Source organism: Drosophila erecta, unplaced genomic scaffold (genome assembly GCF_003286155.1).
Source record: "Drosophila erecta strain 14021-0224.00,06,07 unplaced genomic scaffold, DereRS2 tig00000021-arrow-pilon, whole genome shotgun sequence".
In the NCBI taxonomy this organism is placed as follows: Eukaryota; Metazoa; Arthropoda; class Insecta; order Diptera; family Drosophilidae; genus Drosophila; species Drosophila erecta.
Genome location: NW_020825198.1, coordinates 20,152,962 through 20,165,597, shown reverse-complemented (window position 1 = coordinate 20,165,597; position 12,636 = coordinate 20,152,962). Strand labels below are relative to the sequence as shown.

The 12,636-nt window shown below is 45.4% G+C and overlaps 1 protein-coding gene across 7 annotated transcripts in view; it reads left to right on the top strand.

Moving 5' to 3' along the window:
- Positions 1-4,402, top strand: part of LOC6545787 — a 49,083-nt gene extending 44,681 nt beyond the window's left edge. For 4 of the 7 annotated variants that reach the window (XM_026976414.1, XM_015157477.2, XM_015157478.2 and 1 more), the window contains 7 exons: positions 88-465; positions 528-755; positions 818-1,162; positions 1,256-1,937; positions 2,017-2,188; positions 2,947-3,051; positions 3,351-4,402. In XM_026976414.1, the coding sequence (XP_026832215.1) occupies positions 88-465; positions 528-755; positions 818-1,162; positions 1,256-1,937; positions 2,017-2,188; positions 2,947-3,051; positions 3,351-3,687 (2,247 nt within the window). In that variant the 3' untranslated portion in view covers positions 3,688-4,402. Of the gene's footprint in view, positions 1-87; positions 466-527; positions 756-817; positions 1,163-1,255; positions 1,938-2,016; positions 2,189-2,255; positions 2,511-2,946; positions 3,052-3,350 lie in introns of those variants that run through there. The other 3 variants (XM_015157474.2, XM_015157476.2, XM_026976415.1) reach the window with 2 other exon arrangements.
- Positions 4,403-12,636: the final 8,234 nt, after the last annotated feature.

The window sequence follows — 12,636 nt, the reverse complement described above, 5'->3', positions numbered from 1 at the left end:
TATATATTAAAGTGGAAAAAAAATGTTATGTAATAGTATTCCCTTGAGTATAGTGCATTTAACATAGTTAAGCCTCGTGCACCGCAGGGCTCCCGACAACCTCCGCCCCGACTCCTGCCATCCGTCTCCACCGAGGAGACCAGCGAGTCGGGAGTGGCGCCCGGAAAGCAGATCAAGCAGCGGTGGTCCTCCATATTCGGAATCAAGAATCCCCAGCAGAGCCAGCTGTGCGAGCTGCTGAACAGCTATGCCAAGAACGGAGTGCCCCAGCGGGCGGACAGCATGAACTTTGATCATCCGGACCTGGACAACTCATTGGCCTATCTGCAGGATATGCACAAATCGTGGCGCGACTTTGTAAATAGCGATGCGATGGGCGAGTCGGAGATCAAGATCCAAACGGCCATTTGGGAGCTGGTTACCACCGAGGTTTACTACATACACGCCCTGCAAACAGTGACTGAAGTGAGTGGTTACACCTTGAATCCCATTCCGTCAGTGCGTCTGATCCTTGGATGCATTTGCAGTTGTTCCTGGCGTGTTTGGAGGCCGTGCAGGAGGAGCGTCTGCTGATCGACGTGGACCAAGCTCGATTGTTCTCCAATGTGAGGGCTGTGTGCGAGGCGAACATCAAGTTCTGGACCCTGTGGCTGTATCCCATGGTGGCGCACAGTGTCATCACCCACGAGCCAATGCGATGCGCCTTTTTCCAGGAGGGCTTCCTATCCTTCGCCTCCATATTTGCGCCATATAAGGTGGGTCCTGAACACGAGCATGCTCCAATACGTGACTAATGTTTCTGGCAAATCCTCTGCAGATCTACTGTGCGGAACAGAGCACCTGCCAGTTCTACTGCAAGGAGCTGAACCATAACAACGCCTTATTCACCTCCTACTTGGCGTGGTGCGAGTCGCAGAAGATGTGCAACCGCCTGCGACTCGCAGACATTGTGGTGCGACCCATGCAGCGACTGACCAAGTACAGCCTCCTCCTGGCGGCCATCAAGAAGCACATGAGCGATGTGGAGGAGATCGAGGCCATCGACGTCATGATGCACAGCGTGGAGAGCTTTGTGGGCAGTGTGAACAACCACTTGACGATGCGGCAGGAGAACGAGCGTCTCAAGGGCGTGATGGTGCGGATCGAGTCCTACGATGTGGTGGTGAGTCAAGGATTTATATTCACTTATCTAATGCCTGCGGTGCTTATGTCCGCCTTAGATTGCTGGCTAAATAACTTTCTACAATCCTTGCAGGACACCAACAACGAGATGCTGGACAAGCTGATCAAGCAGCACAGCCAGATGTTTGATCTCTGTGCTCCGATGCGTGGATGCCCCGCCTACCATGTGCGGCACCTGTTCATGGAGGGCGACCACAAGTTCAAGGACAACCTCGGCAAGTCCGATGTACACTGCTTCCTGCTCACGGATCTCCTGCTGGTGTGCAAGACGATCGCCAAGCGGGGACTGGGCGCTCTGAAAGTCATCCGGCAGCCGTACCTGACCGACCAGCTAATTGTGCAGCTGGCGCCGAACAACACACTCAATTGTGTGTACCTCAATGAGTTCCAGGTGGCCACCACGGCGTTTACGCTGCAGTGCACCGAGGCCAAGAACTGGTACGACGCCCTGTGGCGGGCCAAGACGATCTACCAAAGACTGAAGCGCGGCGGCGGCGGCGGCGGAGGGGGCGGCGGAAGTGGAACGGTGGGCGGCGGCGACAGCTTCCGGTTCGGCGGGAGCGCCACCAGCGGCGGCACCGCCGATTCCCTGGGCGTCCGCAAGTCACCCATGAACTCCTCCATCTGCAGCCACGTCTCCAGTGCGAACAACAGCCACAGCGGCAGCGTCGAGTGGAACGACTCCCGCAACATATCGGTCGACTTTGAAAAGACAAACTCGGTGTCCAGCGACGAGGGCTCCAGCATAATGACAGGTGGGTCATACCCAGGTTCAAGAAACTTTAAAACAATTACTAACTGAACGTATGTGTTCGCAACTTCTCACAATTACAGGCAACCACGCAGTGAACCCGAAGGGCAAGCAGCAATTGATCAGTGGTCTGCACAAGACCAAGATGGGCATTATCGGTCAGATGGGCTCCAAGTCGGCGAACACGCTCTCCGTGCAGCCCATGAACCATCTGGGCCAGAGCCTGCCCAACCTAAACATGCATCACATCCACACGTAAGTTGCGTAGAGGGTGCACCAACTCCACCGCCACTGATCATGACCAGCTTTTAACAAAATCAAGCTAGCACACACCACCAAACCACTATCATAGATCACCAGATCCCAAGATTACCAGACCACCAGATCACCAGGTCACCAGTTCAGATCCCTGTCCAGTCATGTGTGAGCGTCCCAGGGATTGGTTTCACTCTGTTTATGTTGTACCATACTCTACATTTAGTCATCATATTTATACACTGTTTTTAGCTAGTATCAACTGTAGTCATATTTTATATATTAAACCAAAAAGCAAGAAAATAAACCTTTTTATTGTGAACTGTTCGACTTGGGTTCATGACTAACCACCACCTGCCACACCAAACATCATTTGTGCTAATAATCATTTGTAGTTAATATGCCAGATATAAAATACCCTTTTTGAGGTTTTTTAGGTGTAACCTAAATTCAGAACTTGAATGTCTGAAAATGTGCTTGATTAATTGAGCCTTATCTAAGTCCACTTGAATCCGATTCCTGAATGCAGTATTAACAAGTATCACGCTAAGTTAAAAGAAAGGGTATTTCAAACTTCGGTTTCCGCAGCTTTGATTATGTTCTTTTGTTTCCTGTGATTGCTGCATTGCAGCACGCCTTTTATCCTTTACCGTCACCGCCCACTGCCCACCGCTTGAGTTTCCGCTTCCCAATTCCGACACCGGATCCAAATCCGCCAGCCTGTGCTCTTTACAGTATAACCTTTGTCCTACTTGTAGTAACAATACTCTGCTCGTGCCCGGCTCCACGACGAGCCACTCGGGCAACATGTTGTTGTCGCCCAGCCACCGCGGCATTTCCTACCCGCCGCCGAGCCCAACGAGGTGAGTGTCTCTCTGTAGCGATTAGAGTTCCAAGTCCCAAGTGCCACGTCTGATTGTGTGTAACCCGTGTATAACCTGTGTCTTTGTCGTCCTTCCCCGCCAAAAACAAACAACAAATACAAAATATAACGTGCATCCACTTGTGCATCGTCCTGAAATCGTCCTGATCGATCCCGATCTCATAACCCACATCCTGCGCCTCATCGCAATCGCCCTGTGACCGCCGCATCGCCCTCGACTAACCAACCCACCGTTGCTAATGCGTGTCCTTCGTCCTGTTGTCTCCGTGGCTCCCGTAGAGTTCCCCTGCGTCGTGGCATGGCCTTCTCCACGTCGACGAAGAATCCGCCGCTGCGCAAGACCCGCAACATAACCTCCCAGAATAGTATTAACTGGCACCAGATCCCGGCCACGCCCACGCCCACGCCGCCCAGCCCAAGATCGCAGTACCAGTCGCCGGGAGTGGCGGGCATGCAGAAATCGCTGCCCCTGCTGCTGCCCACAAGCACGGATGAGGGTCCAGGTCCCAGTCAGCCAGCGCCACCGCCACCGCCCCCGCTGCAAAAGCAGTTGTCCCACCAGGCGCCTCTGCCCACCTCCATTCACAACCAGTCGAGCACCGAAACGGACGTCTGATGAGCACGGGTGGGCAGGAACTCGAAGCACGGATTGTACTTACCCATAGGTCCGTCACAAACTATCAGATAATCTGCACACACAAGATACATTTAGAAAATCGCCTTTGACAAATATTTATTTTATTCATCTAAAGACAGATCTAGAGAGGGCTAATGTCATATTTCCTTATCGATCATATTAACACGAATCAGATAAGATGAATCGGATTAGTGTGATCATTAACAGGGCACATAAAACTAGGTATTTGAGAGCCTATTTAAAATGCAATAAACCAGGGCGTGTCAGAGGCGACTTTCCAAATATTCGACTAGGATTTCATGAGCTTGTAGGACGTCGTGAGCTTGTAACGTGAAAACTGCACTTTTGGGTCCAAAGCTGATATTGAACTTTTATACATTCCATAACCGACTCTCCACTGAGTCCAAACCTTGGCGAGATTACACTTCAGAACACAACGCTCCGCACATTCGCCATTTTAATCTTCCCATAACGATATGAAGACAAATAAAGTTTAACCAAACTAAAGTTAGATGTACTTGTTACCATAGATACGCATAGTGCGAATGCCATATATACGGAAACATACCTAGATTGATCACAAGCTTTATGAATTACTTACTACTATACTATTGATGTAAGTCGTTACTTTCCTTGAGTAGTTAAATCAAATGTTACGGTCAAAATAAAGCAGAATAAACAGAATATACACATATATCTTACTGGCTGCCTATTGTTGTGTGCATGTATTAAGACCATGTATTTCTAATTTAAAATGTGACAAAATACATATTTTTTCATACATGATCCTATGTTTCTGCTGGTTCAGACCTATTCCAATTAAAATAAAAACAGTTTAAAGCAATTTATTTGATATATTACAAATGGTATTCCTCAGTTCCCATTTCTTTGGATAGGAAACTATTGTAACGTAAAAGTTTGTATACCAATATAGAGTATTAGCCGATCTTCGGTCAAAGGATGTATAGATTGTATTGTTTACTTTAGAAGAAAAATGAGGTATCCCGTAGTATTCTTCCACAAAACGTAAGTGGTAAAAGCAAGAGAACGCAATTTAACACGATTTATCGAAGTAACATAAAATTAATTTCCAAATCTAGTTTATTATCCGTCTGTTAAGCTATATGGATATGGGTGATACTGCTTTATTTGAGTTTGCGAAAACTTAGGCTAAGAAAGCTCTAGTTGAAATTTAAAAATCATTGTTCATTAGCGTTACCAAATCAAAATAACATTTCTTTGATTCTTCGATATCATTTTCCGAATCACTTTATAAACTTTACAACTGTGAGATTAAAAAGCATGTTCTTCGAGCTAAGATACCGCTACATACTGGAAAGTAGAATAAGATATAGATATTGTTCTTCCTTCGGAATCAGTTTTGATTTAAGGGACTACACAGTGAGGCTTGGATTTGCAATCTGCGATGTTTGGCCAAACGATTTGTACATATTATCAACGGGAAAGCGTGGCATAAGTTCTAAATTACATATAGAGAGACAAACGAATACATATACACAGCATCTATGTATAGGGACTATATTTATATAAATGTACGAGTATATGGTAAAATGTGTACTTTTTGGGAAAACGAGCTGCCTAGGCGGCACACAAGTTACAATATACAACCGCAATACAAAGTGTTAACTGTATTTTTATGTACGAATACTTACCAATATTTAGGGCTGCGTAGAGCTGAGATCGTATTTTAGCCAGATTAACCCGTAACGAGATACATTCGTGTACAAATATCTTATCTTCTCCTCGGAATCATCCAAGGATATATGCATACATAATATAGTACGTGGTACTTAGAAGTTGAACTTAAATGTTATTGCAACTATATCTATTTGCAATTTATTTACAAAGGAATAAAACCAAAAAAAGAAACAAATACAAAGAGTAAAGTGCAAGAAAGCTTTATTTACACGCTTGAACAATAAATATCAAAATTATTTGTAATGTAAACAACCAGTCGCTGTGGTTTTATTTCACTTTAAACATGGTGAGTAATATATGAACTGGCATTCGCATATTTTTATTAATGGCACCATCGCAGCTTAATTCACTTTGTCGAGTTAAACAAATGCCATTTAAAACCAATTACTGACCGAAAGCCCAAATACGTACAAAATCAGTGCTTCTCCAGTGACATCGGGCCAACTGCGCTGGACAACATCGCTTATTTAACCATTAAAAAGTTTTGTGGCAGCTGCAGCCAACCATAGATATCGAGGAGGCACTGCGCCAAGGATGCAACTTGATAAATGAAGGACCTTCGTGCCGGGACAGTAATGTTATTGGAGCAGCCTCTGCTAATTGGCCTGACTTTTTGATCCAATTACTCATTGTAAAGCTGTTGGCAAACTATTGATTAAGCCATTTGACTATTTGGAACAATATTAATAATATGCTTGGCTTTAAAACTAAACATGTTATGGTCTGTAAGGACCTGGAATTGAAAGGGAAGTATGCAGTTCTAGAAACACCCTTTCTAACTTAGTCAGTCTGGTATCCCCTAGGTTCGTATTTCATGTGGATTAAAACGCGTAGATTAAGCCGCATAAAACCGCAATTTTACAGTTTGCACAGCGAGTTAGTAAGCTTATCCTTGCATTTGGAGGGAATATTATATAGTGCGGGCACCAGGAGAACACTTAAACCAGGCGATGCATGCAGCAGCCAAGAGCATTATTTGCGTGCCACGCCCCCAGTCCGTGTTCCCCATCCACCCCCGCCCCTCGCTTCTTTTAGAGCATTATGATAAATGTCGTAATTCCGCGATTGAAGTGTTCTGGCTGCCAGTTAGTCAGGCTGCTTGCCTCGGATACGCGGATCCTGCGGCTGCGAGCGTTATATTTAGACGTCCCATAATGGCAGTCATAAAAATACGCAATTTGCGAGCCCGCTCTCCGGCGGAAAATACTCGGAACGGCGAGTCCCCATTGAATTCCATTCCGCGTACTCCTGCTCCAAAGGCCCCACTTGGAGCATCTGAAGCTGCCGGGTTCGCCCGCTGCACTGTAAATTAGTTATAAGTAAATGAGTTTACAAATTTAGAACTACGGCGAATTGTGGATCCTAGCAAGTTGACCCTGTTTCTAGCTTTATTATTTTTTTAGCAGAGAATACAACTACCACATTTAATGTATTCCCTTCTAGTAGATTTCATTCCCAATCCCCACATCGCTGCAAGATAGACAACGTTAGCAGATTGCGCCTCCATCTGACTTACCAAAGTCAAACCAAAGTGATTGTGCAAATATTAGTTCAAGCTGAACGCGAAGCAAAACAAATGGAAACTACCTGTTCCAGGTGCGGCTTTAAAAACAATTTTACACTGACAGTTCTTTCGGAGACATCCACCTGCGCGCCGCCCAGGAAGTGTCGACACCATGCTGAACCCTAGCCCAGTGCCACCGCTGCTCCCAGTCCCCCGATGGCACTCTTCTCCAGCGCTTGCCCCACCTCCATGTGCCGCGCAAGTTCCTTTCAATTAAAAACATTTCCCAGCCCGCCGCTTTGCCTCCAGCCAAAGCCAGACGTCTGCCGTGTCCGTGTGTAAGTGCGTTCCCGTCATTTTAGCATATTACTCGGGGAAATAATGAGCCCCGAGCTGGGAACACGCTGCCCCGGGTTCTCCTGCTCCCTCCTTTGTGAGTGCCACGTATCCACGTCTCCACGCATCCACGCATCCCGCCGCCGAGGACTTTAACCGGCTGCCCCACAAAGCTGCTCGCGAAGGCTTCCTTCGGAGGGCTTGCCACTCTGGAACACCGCGCTCGATGGGCTCTTGGACGCGACCCAAGCCGAGCTTAAAGCAAAGACATGTTCCAGGACAGACTGTTCCCATCTGTCTGATTGGTGAACAGAGTGGAGCTTAAGGGCCCAATCATATAGGTAGTAATGCAGATTAATAGGGAAACTAATGGAACGCTTTAAAGTAGCTGACTGCAAAGCAATCCGATTATTTAATTAGCCAAAAGACCTTCACCCTATGCAATTGGACTTAAAATCAGGCAGCTGCGACTTGAAAACCATTGGGTCTTCGTAAAAAATGAATTCTATTTTGTTGGTTTTGCTCTGCTCTGCATTTCCACTTCAAACCAAAGAAACAAAACGAAAGGAGGTCAGTTGGCAGGTGCACAGTTGAGTTTCCATTGCATCAGTGCCCATGTATCTGCTGGAATGGTTTATCTTTGTCACGGAACACTTGTTTAACATATCAACAGCAGTATCATAAATATCCCCGATATCGTCGATGGCTTCCAAGGCCAAGTCAGCAGCTCCTGTCGGATTATTTACGAGATCAGGTCCAGGCATAGAATTTTCCAGCTCGACTGATTTTAGATACCTACAGGTATCTTACTACTTAACAATAAAATTGCCTTGGGTTTGAAAGTGATAGTAATTGGCCAAGTAATGCAGTACCTAGAAATTGCGAACCGAAATCTCCATTACCACTTGAGGATCTATTTGTGGTTGCCCAATAGTGTACAATTAACTGTGGCGCAGCTGTAAGTCAACAGCCTTGATTGAATCGGAGGAACGCGTTGCCTAATTCATTTGAACCTGCTTAAAGCCACTTTGTTCTGTTATAAGCTGGGCCAACCCGGGCCAACCTGGCGCTCTGAATTAGATGCAAATTTAATTTCCACTCTAGCCGTATCGATCTCAGTAACTTCGGAGCTCCATCGAGGACATTAATGTGGACAAGCCGAGCTGCGAAGTGACTGCGGCGGGTAAACAAAACTGGTCACTCACCTCGCCACTTGCGTGCCACCGTGCCACCCCGACCACACGGCCAGTGGAGCTGCTCCTGTGGCAGGAGGCACCTCTGTGGTGTCCAAGTGTCGCCGAGTCCTCGACTTGACGGGCAGTCGCTGGTCGCTGGATACTTTGGCCACTTGCTCCGTGCTGCTTGAGATTGAGAAATGGCACTGCAGCCGTCTGGCCATTACACCGTATTTTTTCTCGCCACTTTCGTCCTTGCGTCCTTGCGTCCTTTGGTTCCTGACGTCGGCTGCTTGTTGGCCAACTGTGTTCCTGGACTGCCAGTCGACCATTATAAATTGCTGGGTGGACACCTTGTGGCCGGCGTTCAATCCAACACACTTCGGAATATCCACAAAAATAAAGGGATAATAAAACTTATTGAAGGGACGCGCTTTTTGCGTTTAGTTATTTTTAAACTTTGTTAAATTAAAGTGCAGCGTTTATTAATTTTATATTGATTGGAATTGTGGCGGAGAAACTTCTTGTGAGCTTTTCTCAAAGTGGCCTTTCTGTACACCACTGGACCACTCGCCGTCCTCTGTTTTCCATCCTTCGGCCCAATTTGTCTGGGTGCCAGTGTCTGAGGGATTTTTCCCCCCATCTGGACTGGCTTTGTTTAATTTTCCAATTGTTGTTACCCGAGAGGAGTCATCGCCACCGGCGTGAAGTGTCATTAAACTCGTGCCAATGCATTAAGTGCTTATTGTTTGCCCATTGCTGGGCTCAATTGTTCAAGCCTAATTACCGTTCAAACTCTGTCACCGAATGGTCCTCGATGGTGTTGACGCCAGTGTGCTCCTGGCCAGTTGAATGGGCCAGGACTTGGACCTCAGATTCTGCTGATTCAGTCCCAAAGAGCTGCACAATGAAACGAAATATGTTATGGGAAGTACAACATGTTATTACTCACAACAGCTCTGCCTCAAAGAAGATAGTTTTTCAAATAAAAATATTTGATATATTAAATTCAAATAAAAGCCAACACTTTCGCAAAGAGGAACACACAAAAATGAATTTCAGATTCCTGATCCTGCTTGATTTCAGGTCACTTTTCCTTTGTGCTCTCCAACTTCGGAATCGTAGTGCCGGAAATTGCGCTTCACTTTCAGCTGCGAGCGCTGACCTCTTGGACAACACGGCCCAGACAACCCACCCACCCAATGGACCGCCCACCCGACGACCTTTTGCATGTCGGCAGTGCCGGAAGCATCTGCAAGATACTCCTTGCATACATGGGGCGCCGCCTGCTTTAAACTCAGCGGCCTGTGCATCCGGAAATTAAACATTTGGCTCCTAAGTGTGCAGCCATTCTCCGTTTGTTTTCGATTCAATTCACTTGGGAGGAATGCCCAAAAAGGAGAACACTGCCACAGGAGTCACTTTCGGAACTTGCGGGGGATGCACCTTTGCAGAAGGTCTTTCCATTCCGAATTTCCATTTCACTTATGGCCTTTCAAGTGTCCCACACACACGGATTAAATGTGAGGGTGAAGTCAAGTGTAAAATGGACTGCAACACTTAACCTTATTCGATTTGTTCCTGAGCTGAGATACATCTTTAAAAGTACTTTAAATTCGCAGAATACCTACCATATTACTCCGCTGTTTCAAATAAATAAGGATTTTCCTTGGCTTAGCACACTTCTGTGAATTCAGCAGAACGTTTCCAACTTGCAGTTTTAAGGTATATGGAGCTTATCTGGAATTAAAATACTTGATACATCCCATTCGCAGTGAAAGTCGGGATTAAAGGACTTCAGCATCACGCTGAGTTATTCAACATCAATTGAGCAGCAGGCAATGAATATACCCTTGGGTGTGCCTATGATTAGCAATCATATATCCGATTTATATTTAAACTTATTTGATTCACCGACCCGCAGAACAACTCAGAACGAGTATGCCCAGCATACACGGAGCCATAAAATATTTATTTAATAATCCGTTTAATCTGTTTCTTACGGAACTTGGCTAAAAGTAATTTCCTATATACACACCTATGTGCACAAGGTTCACTCTAAGTTTGAGTGCGCACTTTATCAAATTTAGGGTGGGCGCCAGGAAAAGTTGCGGCGTCTCGGAAAATCCTCTGCGGCAGGCTTTTCATCTCGATACGGTGACAGACAATTATAATTGTATTTAATTCTTTTGATTGATGCTTTGTGGCCTCCTCACGAAGACGCGTTTTCCAGGCAGTCACTGACAAACAAGATCGAAAATCGACGCGGCAAGGTGTGCGGATGGCATCCGCTGTCACGGCGAAAATAAATATTATTTATGGCTTTCATTGATAAATATAATTTATTTCCCTAATTTGTGCCTGGGAATTTGCTTTATGCCAACAATCCGGTGTTTTTATAGCGTCCACGTCCTTCCAAAAGAAGTAAGGTGACAACGGTTGAATTATTTAATTAAATGTGTGGCCCATAAATGCGAGTTATTGAATTTGCGGGTGCCACTTTAATCTGCTTATCACATGTACGGATTTAAGGCTTCGAATTGATTATTACTTTAATAATGGGATGCTTAAAGTAGAGTCACTTTCAGCAAATTTCAGCACTGTTCCTAGCAGCATCAAACTAAATTCCAACTGGCGAAAAGTGCGACCACCGTGCACCTTTTGCGTCTCGTCGATGGCGGTTATTTTCTAAGTGCATTAAACACTCAAGAAATGAGTTATGAATCCTGCCTTGGTACGTGGGAAATGTGGGACACAATTCAATTTAATTTTGCAGCTCCCCAGAGCGCGCACTAAAAACATTCGTCACGAGTAAAAACCGCTTCCTTCATGGGTCCACCACTCGGTGATATATAATACATGGACATAGACGTATATTTTTATTGGCAAGGAGGAAGGATTGGCACTTGGCCTGGCCAACGGTGCGAATGGTTTTATTTATGAGTTGAGTGTGCATTCTGATGCTCTGAATACGCTAAGCCAATCAGCTGAAATGGCCTACATAAATCAGAGTCCTTTCTATAAAATGATAAAATATGAAATAGCGGGTCACCCAAGAAAGCACGACCTTCTATGTGCATGATAATATTGTCATCAGCCTTTTTAAAGCTTTGCTTGAATCGAGATAATAAAGTAACAGGGCCAAATGCTTAGCTCCGCAGTTAACAAGTAGGAAAAACAGACTTAGGGTCCTGCAGCAAGGAAAGGCAAATATTCACGCGTCGATGGAAAACACCTATACAGAGTGTGTGAATAGGTGTGAGGATGCAGTCCTCCCCGTGCCACGTACATATACAGGATACTCGGAGCTCCTGGCAAACTTTCACTCTTTGGGATTGGGATTAGGATTCTCCGGAGTGCGATTACCGCTGACTAGTCTGTGCTAACAGTTGCTTTGGGCCTCGGAGCTGGTGGGTTCGGGCCACTGCCACTTGCCATTCAATGGAAAGTGTTGAGTTCGGTAACTAAAACCAGCACGCACTCTGTAATCCCCCCATCGCGGAACAGTGGGCACTGCCTAGCAAGGACAGCCTCGGATCCTTTCAAATAGCATTGGCCTCTCCTGTGCAGGGGAAAGTATTATGTCAAGGTATCGTTTTATTGAAAAATATTGAATGTGCTCATCATTTTTTATCGTTATATTGAAAAATATTAAATGCGCTTTGGAAAACCAACAGGAATTAGATAAAAGATCAGTTCACTCCTTACTCCCACAAGTTTGTGAGAAAACTTGTACCAAAATGTGAACAGACGATTTCACGATTCCATTGCTGATCTCAAATCCCAAAGTGGTCACTAAAGCAAAGTACCATAAAGTCGCTACCAGGATTAAAGTAGAAATAAGTTCTATGTATTTAGTTGTAAATATTAAAAGAGCATCATCCAAAGCTAAAGTCACGTGGTACTTGTCAACAGCTACAATCGATTTGAAAAAGCCCTCTATACTCGTAATCCGTAATAACAGCCCGTAATTCCCAATGAAAAATTCCCTCGGAAATGAGTTCTTTTTCTCGTGAATGTAATTAAGGCATCATCAGCCGTTTTCATCAGTTCGTTGTCCGCCGACAAGGTGAGGGAGCGACTTCGATGGGGCGGGGTAATTAAAATGGCAAAAATAAATACCTATTAAGAACGCTTACACTGATTGACACTTTAAGGCAATTTCCGGCCATAATTCCATGCCACAAAATGGTG